This window comes from Coturnix japonica, chromosome 1 (assembly GCF_054131305.1).
Source record: "Coturnix japonica strain WE chromosome 1, WE-NBRP24, whole genome shotgun sequence".
NCBI lineage: Eukaryota > Metazoa > Chordata > Aves > Galliformes > Phasianidae > Coturnix > Coturnix japonica.
Window position 1 is genome coordinate 11,408,745 of NC_140663.1, and position 13,170 is coordinate 11,421,914.

At 39.1% G+C, this 13,170-nt stretch overlaps 1 protein-coding gene across 2 annotated transcripts in view; it reads right to left on the minus strand.

The window, feature by feature from the left end:
* Positions 1 to 13,170, minus strand: part of RELN (reelin) — a 250,801-nt gene that overhangs the window by 6,795 nt on the left and 230,836 nt on the right. For both annotated transcript variants that reach the window (XM_015884323.3, XM_085513256.1), the window contains exons 50-63: positions 12,399 to 12,655; positions 12,018 to 12,172; positions 10,990 to 11,204; positions 10,180 to 10,357; positions 9,310 to 9,485; positions 8,826 to 8,932; positions 8,164 to 8,406; positions 7,515 to 7,690; positions 5,895 to 5,968; positions 5,063 to 5,224; positions 4,555 to 4,712; positions 3,514 to 3,733; positions 2,328 to 2,525; positions 1,825 to 1,923 (exon numbers count right to left, since the gene is read on the minus strand). In XM_015884323.3, the coding sequence (XP_015739809.2) occupies positions 1,825 to 1,923; positions 2,328 to 2,525; positions 3,514 to 3,733; positions 4,555 to 4,712; positions 5,063 to 5,224; positions 5,895 to 5,968; positions 7,515 to 7,690; positions 8,164 to 8,406; positions 8,826 to 8,932; positions 9,310 to 9,485; positions 10,180 to 10,357; positions 10,990 to 11,204; positions 12,018 to 12,172; positions 12,399 to 12,655 (2,418 nt within the window). The remainder of the gene's footprint in view (positions 1 to 1,824; positions 1,924 to 2,327; positions 2,526 to 3,513; positions 3,734 to 4,554; positions 4,713 to 5,062; positions 5,225 to 5,894; positions 5,969 to 7,514; positions 7,691 to 8,163; positions 8,407 to 8,825; positions 8,933 to 9,309; positions 9,486 to 10,179; positions 10,358 to 10,989; positions 11,205 to 12,017; positions 12,173 to 12,398; positions 12,656 to 13,170) is intronic.

Below are 13,170 nucleotides of genomic sequence, written 5' to 3' on the forward strand. Positions count from 1 at the left end.
GGACTGGCAGTGGCAAAGCATCAGCTGCTTGTAAGCTGCCTCTAGTGGGTTTTCTAACATGATTCTTCTTCCTTTCCCCCTTTTCTTGTACAACCATTGAAAATCCCAGGAAATTCTGAGATTAAGGCCCACACTGGTCATTGGAAAGTGAATCGATGTTAAGAATTAAAGCTAAGTCCTATCGTTGTGATTCAGGACATGTCATAACACAGCTGGTAGCCCTGTTCTGTGCAGGACCACCTGGAGCTAGTGCTAACAGACAGAAGAAATAAAAGGGAAGAGGCACTACTTGTCCACCTGGTTCCTTTCCTAGGCAAGGTGCAACTGCTTGCTGCAGCATTTCAATCGTTTTTCCATTCTAGCATAAAACATACCTTACGATTGAACTGTCACATCTCAGTTTGTCTCTTTAGTTTATAACCTGGCAGTTTCATTGTCAAATAAGTTCTTCAGGATTCAGCCTAAGAATTCCTTTTTATAAATCTATTATATTCCTACTTATGCTTCCCAGATTAATGGGTAAATATTAGGCTCTATTTTTTCCCCACATGCTTATTCCCTTTTTATTTTATTTTGATTGCAAGGCAGAAAAAAATGAAAACTTTTCATAACCAGCAGTTCCCTCATCTATGGTTTCTTGAACACTGTGAAACCTCCTGCAGGTTTATGATTTTCCCATCCTTAATGGTGCAGCATCCCACAGCCACTGATTAACTAAGGCAGGAATCACATCCATCCCTTTGTTCCTTCGAGCTTTAAGCTTAATGTTATGGAAGCAGAGCCCAGCAGGGTGTAAAAGCAGCAGAGCGTGTACAGTTACTCAGTGTGGGGACCAGTTTGGCTTGGGGTTGATATGAGTGCCATGCAAGCTGGTGCTGCTTGGTGAAAAGTACAGGGCTAACTTGCAATCAGATAATCCAGTTTTCTAATTTTACAAAATATTACTTGCAGTTTCTCTGCTAATTCAAATTTAAAGACAAAGTCCTTATAATTACACATTCTGGATGTTATCCAAGCCTGATGTCTCATTGTTGGTTTGTAAATTATTCAATAAAAGGAATGTTTGAACCTATCTATGGAGCAGGCACGCCTCTCTCTGCCAACCACTGTCAGCGATGAGTTCCAGCCCGTGAAGCCACTAGCATTTCACTTCTACTGGAACTAAATTGTTAGAGAAAAAGCAGGTCATCTCTTTGTGACGTAACACAGGAAAATGGGTTAGCTGTGAGCAAAACCCATCTTAATAGCGGGAGAACCGGGAGGGTGAAGACACTTTACTTGGTAAAATCTTGTCAAGGGGTTGAATATAGATCAGACCATAGGAACCTGATATAGTGAACCCTGTTTCTGAACAGTATCCTTCTTACTAAAAAAGGAAATGAATAAGGCATTAGTTGCTAATGCAAATTTTTCAGAGGCACAACAACAACACTCTGTGCAAAGAGCAATACAGCATCTTGTATCTTTGAAAGGATATAAATCAGCCTTACATGGTAGCACAGTACTGAACAGAAATATCCTTTTATCTATGCTCCAGCAGAATATATTTCACAGTCATTGCTACACTACAGGAACACACCAATACTTGGTGATAAAGCCCCGCTTTCCCTCCTGTGTTCTTCCAAGAGCACAACACCTACCCCTGCTGTGCCACATATTTCATTGCCATCTTAACTGCTGCTGGTTGCAGTCAGGGCAAGGCATTAACAAAGACTGACTCTCAAAGGTTTCCCTGGGCCAAAGTGATTCTTACTGAGTTTAACACTTGTGCCATGCTGGAGGTATTTCTGAGATGGGGTGGGATGAGATGAAGCTGATACTCACAGAACAACTTCTACGTGGTCCAAAGCCCACTGATCATGACCTGTTCCATTGTGACGGGGCTGCCACCAGCGCAGTAAGACTCCTTTCATTCGTGCCTCCCTGTCATCACAAACACAAGATCCTATGAGAGCTCCAGACTACCAAAGGCTTGCACTTTTCTGTCTCCCCCCATCAGGAAATGAGAGCAAAGCCAAAGCGCTATTTGTATACCCCTAAACATCAGCAGGCTGTAAGCACAAAACATTCAAAGGTGAAAAATGCATACACAAAAGGAAGAATTAAATATATTTTCCTCTTATCCTTTAAACACAAATTATGCTTTTTCCAAAGTATTTGATAAGCACTCTCCTGTTCTTCCTTAATCAGCCTTCCCCTTACACTTCCTTCTTTTGCCTACCCTCTCATCGACCTTATTTTTCTTGCAGTGATGCAAAAATAGAGTCTTTCCTACCATAAATGTATCTTGTGCATTTAGACGTAATGAAATGTGACTGGGTACTCACAGGGGAACATTATAAGACACTCTTTGGGCTTGTATAAAGTCCTTTGGCTGATGCTGTGCAATTACTTGCCATGTAATTCCATTATTTACACTGTATTGGAGGAGCACTGCCTTGTCTACAGTGTTAGGATCACTTAGATTGGTATTGCAGCTGTCTGTTTGTGAAATGCTTCCAATTTGCAAAACAAACATGATTTTGCTGTAAAACACCAAGAGAAAAGGTATTGTCAATACGCAAATAAGTATCCAGACAAGAACGATTGTATTTCCATGTTTATCACAGTTATTAAAAATTTCAGGATTCTCAAGTTTGTTACTTTTAACACGCAAAATAAGTTGTTCTCACATCTAAAACATAGCTCCTTTTTCAAAGTAAACATTTCGCTGTGTACAGCATATATCCATATATTTGAAGGCAACAGATCCAGTTTTACAATGTACCTGTACTCAAATGAGATATACAGATAGAACAAACATGCAAATGAATGTATGAAAAGCTAAAAAGGGGCAAATAAAAGTTGAACAAAGTACTGAAAAGATTTCTAATATTCTACCTAGGCATTCAAATAAGAAACAAAGAGTCTGATTCATATCTGGCCCATTTGCTGATTCACTCTGTTTCTAATAATTCTTTAGACAGTTAAAACCAGTCCAGAAAGCTGTCACTCTGTTAAGGGTCAGCACAGGCTGGTTATGTTTGTTTTTCTGTGGCTAAAGAGATTTAACAGAAGAAAAAGATGCTCATTTTCATTTCCAGGTGAATATAATTTTATTTGACAACTGAAACAGGAAAATGAGTCCGTAATTACTGATAGCATCTTCACTCATGACTGCCATTGGAGGCACATGCAAACATGGCATTTGTTTTATCAGATCAGGCACTGGTCCAGACAGTCTGGTATCCAGTCTTTGCCAATGGCTTCAGCGTCAGTTCTGGCTTACAAGGCAGCTCTCTGTTGGACATGATGAAAACAGCTGACCTTTTCATTTGACATCGCTTCCTCCTCATTCTATCTCCGAAATGAAAGTCACAAAGCATTTTGTTTATCTGCCAACCACATCTGACTGCATGGTAAAGCCAAGTTAGTTTATCCTCTTCAATACTGCCTCACATGGCTTCACATGCATAGAAAAAAATTTCCTTTCTCATAAGCTGCTGAAGGAACATTTTATGCTTAAAGTATTACCTTGCTCGGGTGAGATCCAGAGGCTTAGTCACAGCTTGTCGTACTTGACATCCATTAAAATAGAGTGAATCTCCATGGGCATAGGGTGCCAGCTGTCCACATCCATTCCCTATCACTCCCCCCTGAATGGTTTCCCAGTTTATTTCAGTGACTCTTTCAGATTCAAAATTATCTTTAATATAACTGGGTAGATCATGGCTAAAAACAGAGCAGTCATCACCTAAAAATGAAACAGTGAAGTTATAAAACATGAAGAAATGAAAAAATTGGGAAAATTCAGTTACAATCCATTGTAATTGCATTCAAGTCAGTGGCTCAATACACGGAGTGACTACAGGCTGAATATGTTTCAGCAGATCCATTAATAGTGTGCACATTGCTGCACAGCATTCAGTTTTATGAAAGTGAAGCTGCCAATCTGTTATTTTTTACAGCAGTACAACTTCAAGGACTGCAATAGAGCTTCCCCCTATTTTCCATTGGTGCCATCATAAGAAACCTCAAATTGATGCTTGAGGGGAAACGTCTTTAAATTTGGGAAGGAATTTGATCTCATAAAGTTACGAGACTGCCCTGGATGGCTCTAAACACTTTGGCTCCACTCCCATAAAGCAGTTAGGATGTAATGAGGAAACTCAGGTACTGTTTTCCTCAATGTGCTTATATGGATCGAGGCATTAGAGCAGAATCCCCAACTTCTGGATCCTGTGTACACTTCCCCTGGGAGTGACTGCACCCTTGGAAGGAGTAGAAGGCTGAAAGCCAGATTTGGGTAAGCAGGTAGCCACCTTCTGGCTCCAACAAAGATTGAATGGGCTTTAAATACAGTGCCAGACAGCAGAGACTACTGATTCAATCCAGAAAGAATAAATGGAAGGAAAAGCTGTTAGCTGCAGCCCTGTCAAATTATGAGTTTAAAGTCTGTTACTCAAGCACTCCAGTGATGAGTTAAGACAGGATATATCACTCTATCTTTTTGTTTAACTTTGAGCTACATCAGTTTGCAGCAGTTGTATAAGAAAGAAACTGAAGAAAAGAAACCTTGATATCCTTCATCACAAATGCAAATAGCTCCAGTTGTGCAATATCCTCGACCACTGCAGAGCTTCGGGCACGCTTCCCCAATGTACACGTGGTCGATCGCCCAGCTTTGTTTCTCTAGTTCTTCTCCTTTCTGAATCCACCTGAACTGAGTTGCACTGCAAATGTAAAAACCCAAATACGATATTATGATATGTAACAATTAAACACATTTGTACAGAGAACTTCAAATTTTCCAGCAGAAGATGTAATTAAAAAAATAATAATTGCACGAGAGTGCTGTGACTTTAATAACTAGAAAGACCCAGCCTGAACAGGTCATAACCATATTATTGGCAGTAGACACTTCTATTTAAATAAGCTTTCTCCAAAACATTAGTTCTACATCAGACCTAAATCCAGCAATAAAGAAGCATTTTAAATCCACCAGTTGTTCCAAAGCAAACAGTGCCAGCAAGACAGCTGACATTTTATAGACCCAGAGTGAGATGACCTTTTGGTAGCCTACCTGGAAGAGACATGATCAGGCAGCTGGATAGTTATTCTTCTCCACGTGGAGCTGTTGACAGAGTTATAGATGGTAGCTTCATGGAATTGAAATGGGGAGCAGCCAATGCTATTAGATGAGGAAGGAAGACAGTGCGTCTGTACGAGCTGCCATGAATCTGTCCTATAAGAAACAAAAAAATTATGTTCTTAGAACTACAGACGGAATAATGAAAGGGAAACAGGAAATCTCTAAAGGTCACAACTTCACCAATCTTACTAAACAAATCCAAAGGATTGCCAGCAATAGTCTTTGTATGCTTTGCAGCCACAGAAAGACAAGAGTTGAGAGGATGAAAGTCTGGTGCAGCCATGGAAGACTTTCCATGCTCCGTATTTACCTACAAGCATTTAAGTACAAAATATGCCTTCAATTGTACAAATTATAATGCAACATTATACTACAGCACAGTGCTATTAAAGAAATAATGTTATTGTTTGTCAGTTAAAGACCAAATCAGAATTAAATAACCTCTGCCTGATTACCTGTTTGGTCCTAAATATACACTCCTATACCATACTAAAACAACAGTATCCCATGAATGTGGTTTTCTGTGAACACATTTTTAACAGTAACAAGGGCATGACTGCAACCGCAAGCTCTGTCAACATCTGGGATAAATTATAAAGTTAATTTATGGAAGTTATGTACAGAAATCCCAGCACTTGCCAACAGAATTTGTTCAGATCCTGTTACAAGATGAACATCAAAGCGAATGCTTCAATAAATAAAAGCCCTTGAAGTTTTTAATAGCACACTATTTTTTAAGTCTGTATATTCTGCTCTCATTTACCTCGCATCCTTAGTATACTCCAGCATCACAGAGTGGAGGTCCCCACAAGATGATGCCTCGCAGCCAACCACGATCTATAGCACAAATAAAATTGGCAGCTGTAACAAGTCAGGTAGACATTTCATGTGATATATGATGAAGTGTTGCTCTATTTTTTATTTTTTACAGGTTGCCTAAAAGAGAAACTTAGACCATGGAAAAACATCCATCAGAAGTGGATGAATAGCAAAAGACACAGTACTTCAGGTACTGTTTAATTGTACCTCACTGTTATTTTCAAACAGAATCCTAACACTGCTATCCCAAATTTCAAATTAGCTATCTAAACAAAAACTGAATCTGAGACACAGAGAGGTGGGCGCACCTTGGCACTTGAGAAACACCTAACTTCATATTAACTGCCCATGAAATATTTGAATCATAATAATTAAAATGGGAACGTCAAATCAAGTCAATCCAATTTAGGAACAGAATTATCCTGCATGTATCAAGCAGTAACCATATTTGTGCCATGTTAGAATAGAAAGATTACAGCGTCCTTTATAGAGTACTGAAGAGGTAACGCAAAGCTAAATTTTAAGTACTTCAAAACAAAATGGCAGACATACATTTAGAGCTGCATTCTTAGTTTAGAAATAAAATCTTTGCTGTGTCTAGAGAAAAAACACCTTACTCAGTAATGTGAAAAATCCAATGCTGATGGGTTATCTTACTTTTTCCCTCAAAATAGAGGAAAATGATGATATGCTGGGTAAGAGTAGCAGCAGCTCAGAGAGGACTTGGCATGCAGTAGGATCTAGCATGTCAGACTCCACTTTTATATCATTTCTTTAAAGACAGCATACTGTGTATAAATGGTCACAGCATCGCTTTCATGGAGTATATTAGTCAATATAAAATAGGCAACTGTGTTGAGAAAATATTGATTGAAAACAGGAAATCCCAGAGCTGTAAAAAATAAAAAAGATAGCAAGAAAGAAACATAACAAGAAAACAGACAACTATTTGTATGACTTGGCTTTCTTGTTATTTCTTGGCTCTGGGAAAGACCGAGAACATTTCTAGGCAACAACTACGTAAGCATTTTCTGATTGCCACTGTCTCTATTCGTAATTCTACCTTAACTAAGTAAAATACCCAGAAATGTTACTCTGATTATTCAGAATACTGTTCATTACACAAATAAGCAGAGATGTTCTTCTACTCTGAGCACTCCTGCATTTTCAATATGTCAGCTTGTTTCCAGCCCAATTCTGTATTCCCTTTTCTGTTTATTCACCAGGTGGAGGAAATGTTGTATTCTGCATGCTTTATATTTTCACCTTAGAAAATAATTCTCACTGCTGATCCAGTAATTTGGGGAGAAAGGGATTAGACTTCCAGTCCTTCTCAGTAACCCCTGAAGGATGCAGGCAATCGGAATTACCCATCATTTAGCATTCATGTAACTTTTCAGGTACTCGTTACCTACACTTCAACATTTCTCTTAAATTCTAATAATTAAAGTCATACTTTATTCATCCAGTTATGCCTCATAGCTGGAAGAAGGAGAATTTCTGAAGAGAAACTAGATCGTTTTTCATTGCATACTTTACGCTGTAGAGAGAGAACATTCCTTACTTTAAACTGCATCATGTACCCTGGCTGTATAATGAGCTCCCTGGAGGACAGGATGTTGTGTGTTTTGTCCTTTTTCTTATTTGGCCAGTAGAGATGGAACGAAGGATTTCCACAGAACCCTGCAGTCCTGACTGCATTAGGATAAAAACTCCAGTTTTCTTCGTGAGAGATGCCTTCTGTTAACATACAGAGTTAAATACAATTACTGCATTGTCTTGGTAAATATCAAGGCTTAGTAATGAATCCACAGAATCACTAGATATAAACACTACATCTCTGCTCGCTGTTGTGACATGCAGTAAGTTAAGCTACTAGCAGACACAGTAAAAATGCCAGCTCCAGACAACTAATTTAAATTTGAAAATAACAGCATTTCCAAAAATATGATTAAATAAAATCTCCCTGTTCAAAAATTTACATGAATTGAGGTAGACTGAAAAAAATGCCGTTCTTACAGGTATACCCATACATATACACAAATACACCTGAATTCATGTGCAAATACGTATTTACACACCAGGATATAAACAGTAGTTGTCTACAACAAAAAAGAGCTCAAAAAAGAGAAAAAAGGTGTTTGCAAGTTCACGGGGCTTTTCGCAAATAAAACCACCGCAGACAACAGAATACCTGTCACAGCCTTTCTTACCATCATCAAACGTATCTACCAGCTGACTGGGGTTGATCTCTGCTCCACCAATCAGAATGTTATCCAGAGCCCACTGCGCCCGATCAGGCCCTGAAACCACAATGCCATTGCTGATGGTGAAAGGCTGCCACCAGCGCAAGCGGGTTGTGTTGGTCAGAGCATGTTCGGGGAGAAGGATGTAGTCATGCCTGACTGAGATGTATTTTTGGTAATCCATCTCATGAAGCAAAGTCCAAGTTATTCCTAGAATGAAAAGATGCAGATTTAGTAATAAAAATAAGAAACAGACAGAATCTTCCAAAAGATTAAAGGGAGATAATAGGAAATCAGGAATAACAGCTATGGTCCTCTAATAAACAAATCTTAACTTCTTAAGGGTGGCTGGTAACTGTTATTCATTACAAGAACAATCTTGTAATTGTATGAAACAATGAATTGGCTGGAAGCCACCAATTAATAAAATCAAGCAGGAGGATTATGGAAAACTTCTCCCAAGCAATAGATGGAAATTTTAGATGGAGGAAGAACATCAAAAGGAGAAAAATGCCTTTTCAATGAAAAACAGCCTTAGCGATTTGTATCCTTCTGATGACTTCCCAGATATTTATGGTGTTTGAATACTGAACAAGGCTGTAGTTTAGAAGAAACTTAGATGTACTTGCCTCCATCTATGGAATAATCTAGCAGCACTCCCTCCTTTCTGCACGTTGGTCTGTGGCATGTTGTCATGTTGTTTTCACTCCCAATTCTTCCCCAGTACTGTAGAAATCTAAGAGTAAATTAAATGTACAGAGTTATAACTAGTAAACTATATCACAGATCTAGAAATTTGCTTTCTGTTAGCAGATATGCTGAAAATGCTCAAAATGCAAAAACTTTTACGCATGTAACACTGATGCAAAAGTAGAAAAAGAGTTTCAAAAAGCGTTTTATAATTCCCACTGGAGCCTCGTGGAATTCAACAAGAACAAACACAAAGTCCTCCGTACGGGAAAGACTGACCACCTGCAATGGTACATGCTGAGCACCTACTGGCCAAGAGAAGCTTGTAGTTGCTTAAGAATTCCTTGAGCCACAAATGGTATTGCCTGCTGCTTTGTGAGTGTTTAAGAGAGTTCCCCACTGAAATGACATAATGTGACATACTTTGCTCCCCTCAGGTCCAGATCTTGAGTGACAGCCTGCCTCACAGTTTGACCTCCAAAGTACAGAGTTGTGTCTTCTGCTAGAATCCCACACTCTGTACAAGTATTTCCTCCTTCCAAGGACATCCATAAATCTGGCTTAATTTCTTCATTGTCAAAGCGTTCTTTCAGGAAAGTCTGTAACAAAGGTATTTAACACAAAGGAAAAGTAGTTATGATCTTAAGCCTCTCTGATGAACAGAACTGAAATTCAAAATATATTTGAAAGGCTCATGAAGATTGTAAAGATTATTTTTTTCTCCTCCGTGAATGAGCAGAAGAGGACTGAATTGGCTAAATGTGCGAATTTTAACATACTGGGGAGCCAATCCAGAACACCAGAATTTGCATGTACAAATGAATGGGTCTATTTCATAAGTGTGGTCATTTAAAACTATATAACAACACTCCAGTATATATCCAGTATATGTGTAGATATTGCTATTCTACATTTTCTCCCCAGCAGAAGTTGTATTGCAATGAAATTTCACGATTCTTCTTGTATTCTTTGCTTCAATAGCTCTTTCATGATGAAGACAATTCTTCTACAGGCCTTGATCACTTGCAATCATGGACAATTGTGATCTAATGATAATCTAAGGATTAAAAATGAATTTTATCACAGCTTTATTAAGCAGTGCTATATGTAAATGAACAAAACAGTTCTGGGATACTGCAGTAATAGTTTCATTTAAAAGTGATAAAAGATGAAAATGGACTTGAGTATCTTCAGACTGATAGGAATGGAAGTTCAGTTTCCAGTGTGATCAACCTCCTTCTCTCAGTCAAACACATATCAAAATTCACTCTTTATAACGTGCAGTAAAATTACCTTCAGTGTTTGGGTCAGATAGCAGTTTGGACCTGAATATCCAGGATCACAGATGCATTGCTCTTTCAGGCAGTCTCCATGTCCTCTGCAATTTTCCAGACAACCAGGGCCCAGATAGAAATTATCAATGGCCCACTGCATATCTGAGTATTTCTGGTAGAACCGAAACCTCACAGGACTACATGTACAGAAACAAATTAAAACAGACATGTGAAACAATGTTGCTCAAACAAAAACGGGTAGTTGAAATGCAATATACTTATGACTGTACTATCACCCAAGCTTCCAAAAGTAATATCTGGCAGTCTATGTTGAAATTACATACCCATGTTTTCTCTCTCACAAGTGGACACTGTGGAAGCAGGAAAAATCTGTTCTGGCTCCCTGAATTCATTTTTGGCTTTACTTCCTTTGCAGATTACTCAAAGATACAAGAGATTTTCATTTTTGCAGAAAAAATCAACCTAAATAGTCTGCATATGTGTGGACTACTGCAGGCAACAGGGGAACTTTTCCACTCAGTAGGGCCATAAATTTACTCTCTAATTGAATGCAGCTGCTTGAACAGAGCAGAACATGCTATACTGAAGTAGGCTTCAGAAAAGCAAGGTTAACTGTTCTGTTTGTTCAGAACAAGGGTCATGATCAGTCTTGACAGGAAATAAAACCAGGCAGAGCACATGATGAATGTAAATGTTTCTATTCTGTACTATCCTTAGAAGAAAATGAATAGGTAGATGTGACCCCTGTTGTGTTTTTCAGGAGGTGAAAATCCAAGAATCTCAGATAAGATGAGTAGCTGATACTTACTTGCCCACGAGGTTTTCAGGCAGTGAGTAAGTTACTCTTTTCCACCCTTTTGTGGGAAAGAAGACAGATGGCTGTGAAACACTCCCAGAACATTTTGGATCAGCAGGTAAACACTGAGGTACCAAGTAACTCCAGCTAACACCAAAGTCAGTGGAGTATTGCACATGGACCTGATTTTGTGCAAGTTTTTCTGAGGTTTTACATCCAACAGAAACCTAATAAAGAAGAGAGCGTAAGTAAATTAGAATTAATTGTGGTAGTGAGTAGAGTTAGAGTTTATAAAATATTTGAACCTGAAAATAGGCTGCAGAATTTTGCTTGAAACTATGGCGGTAACAGCTCTTGTACGCTACTGTCATCTGCAGATCTCATCCCAGTATTAGCAAGATTGAGAACACTGATCACATTCAGAGGTTTTTTGTTTTATTTTTCTCTAGCTAGTTCATCTTTACGGATATCCAGGTTTTGTCACAAAGCCCCGTACCTTGTAACTGATATTCTCCTCTCCCATAAAGTCTAAGATCTGAGTATTTCAGAGGAGGACACCCAGGTCTGTTACATCTAGCAGACCTTCTTTATAAGAGAGATGTGCAAAAAGCTTTTACAGCTTTTATGTATTGCTGGATTATTTCCTCTCTGTAGGTAAAGGCAAGTATGAAGGTTGGTTTACTTGCAAGTTTGATGTGAATGCATGCCCACACAGGAGGGCTGTGGCCAGTTTTTATCTGTGTTCATTTTACCAAGCAGCTATAACAAAACAGGACCTTATACATGTTTAATAGCCTTATTACATGATGTCCATACAACTTCTGTGCTGGTAGAGAACAGTGTGCCATCTCTGAAAAGGTTTGCAGTATTAAAGCTGGCCAACAAGTAGCAGTTGAGACAAATGAAGGCAGCTAATTAACTTTCCCCTGCAGGGAATGGATCATGAATAGGTATAGACATCATCTTAGTTCCTGATAAATCTACTTAGATTTGGAGGAAAATGAGTTTTAGGGTATTTATCTAGAAGAATGGGATTTTACCTTGAACTGCATAATCCAGCCTTCTGTTGGAGTCAGGTCATGGGTGACTGCATAAACTTCTCTGCCATCATGGCTCCCACAGATCATAACACCATCAGGAGAATCACAAAACCTCTCAATTGAGCAATCATCATGGAATAACCAGTGTTCATTCACTTGAAAATAAATGAGAACATGAGTAGTTTCCAGTGACCACATGGGTTAAGAAACTAATCAGGAAGTAGTGATATTTTATTTTTCAGCCTACATGCAAATTATTTTATACTGCTCCTGAGAATGTCAATGTCTTGTCTTTCCCTTGTACGCATTTATTACATTCATTGCTCTTAGAGCTCTCTGACGTAGCATCATCTTTAATTTAGATCCGTGTAGAACTTTTACCTGTGGTTTTGTCTTCCATAAACATATCAAAGGCGATCCTCCCGGTGGGCCCTGCATCGGCAGGGGAGTGCTCATGCTGTGGCAGAGGAGCACTGCTGAAGGTGTCCAGCATCACTGTTCTCTGGTCAGCTGAGCCAGAGATCAACACGTTGTCAATAGCCCAGTCGTTCTGGTCCAGACCATCATGTTTAGGCTGCCACCAGCGGAAGCGCGTCCCAATAGTTTTGGCATCATAGGGAAGGAGGATGTTCACAAAACTGAAATACAGGGTGGAAATTAGTTGTAGGAAACCCACAGGGGAAGGACGCTTCTCAATGCCCTGTACTGGGTACTCTGACTGGGTCCACTCCTGTTGTCTCTTAGAGCATGTGGAAACTGGGAAAATAGAGAAGGTTAGGCAATGTAGCCTGCCTTCTCCCATGAGAGACTGCCAAAATAAAGAACCCTCATAAATTCCAATGTCATCCCTTGCATAGAGACTCACATGAAGGTGGAGAGGGTCAGCAGCCATGAGTTGTTCAAATTTGCCTTAGGGACCAAATGCAATGGTCTATGAACATAAGATCCCAGGGAAATGTTAAGAAGGGAAGTGCTGAACAATAATTACTATTTTCAGCCTGAAGCCATTCAGTGAAATTTTCTTATTTCCATTACAATAGTAGTCAATGGCACACTTAAATCACTTGTCCAATTAAAATGCTAATGATTTGTTTGTGTATTCAAATTAAACCTCAAGCCATATGTCCTTCCCAGCCCCATTTCTATGAGTCTT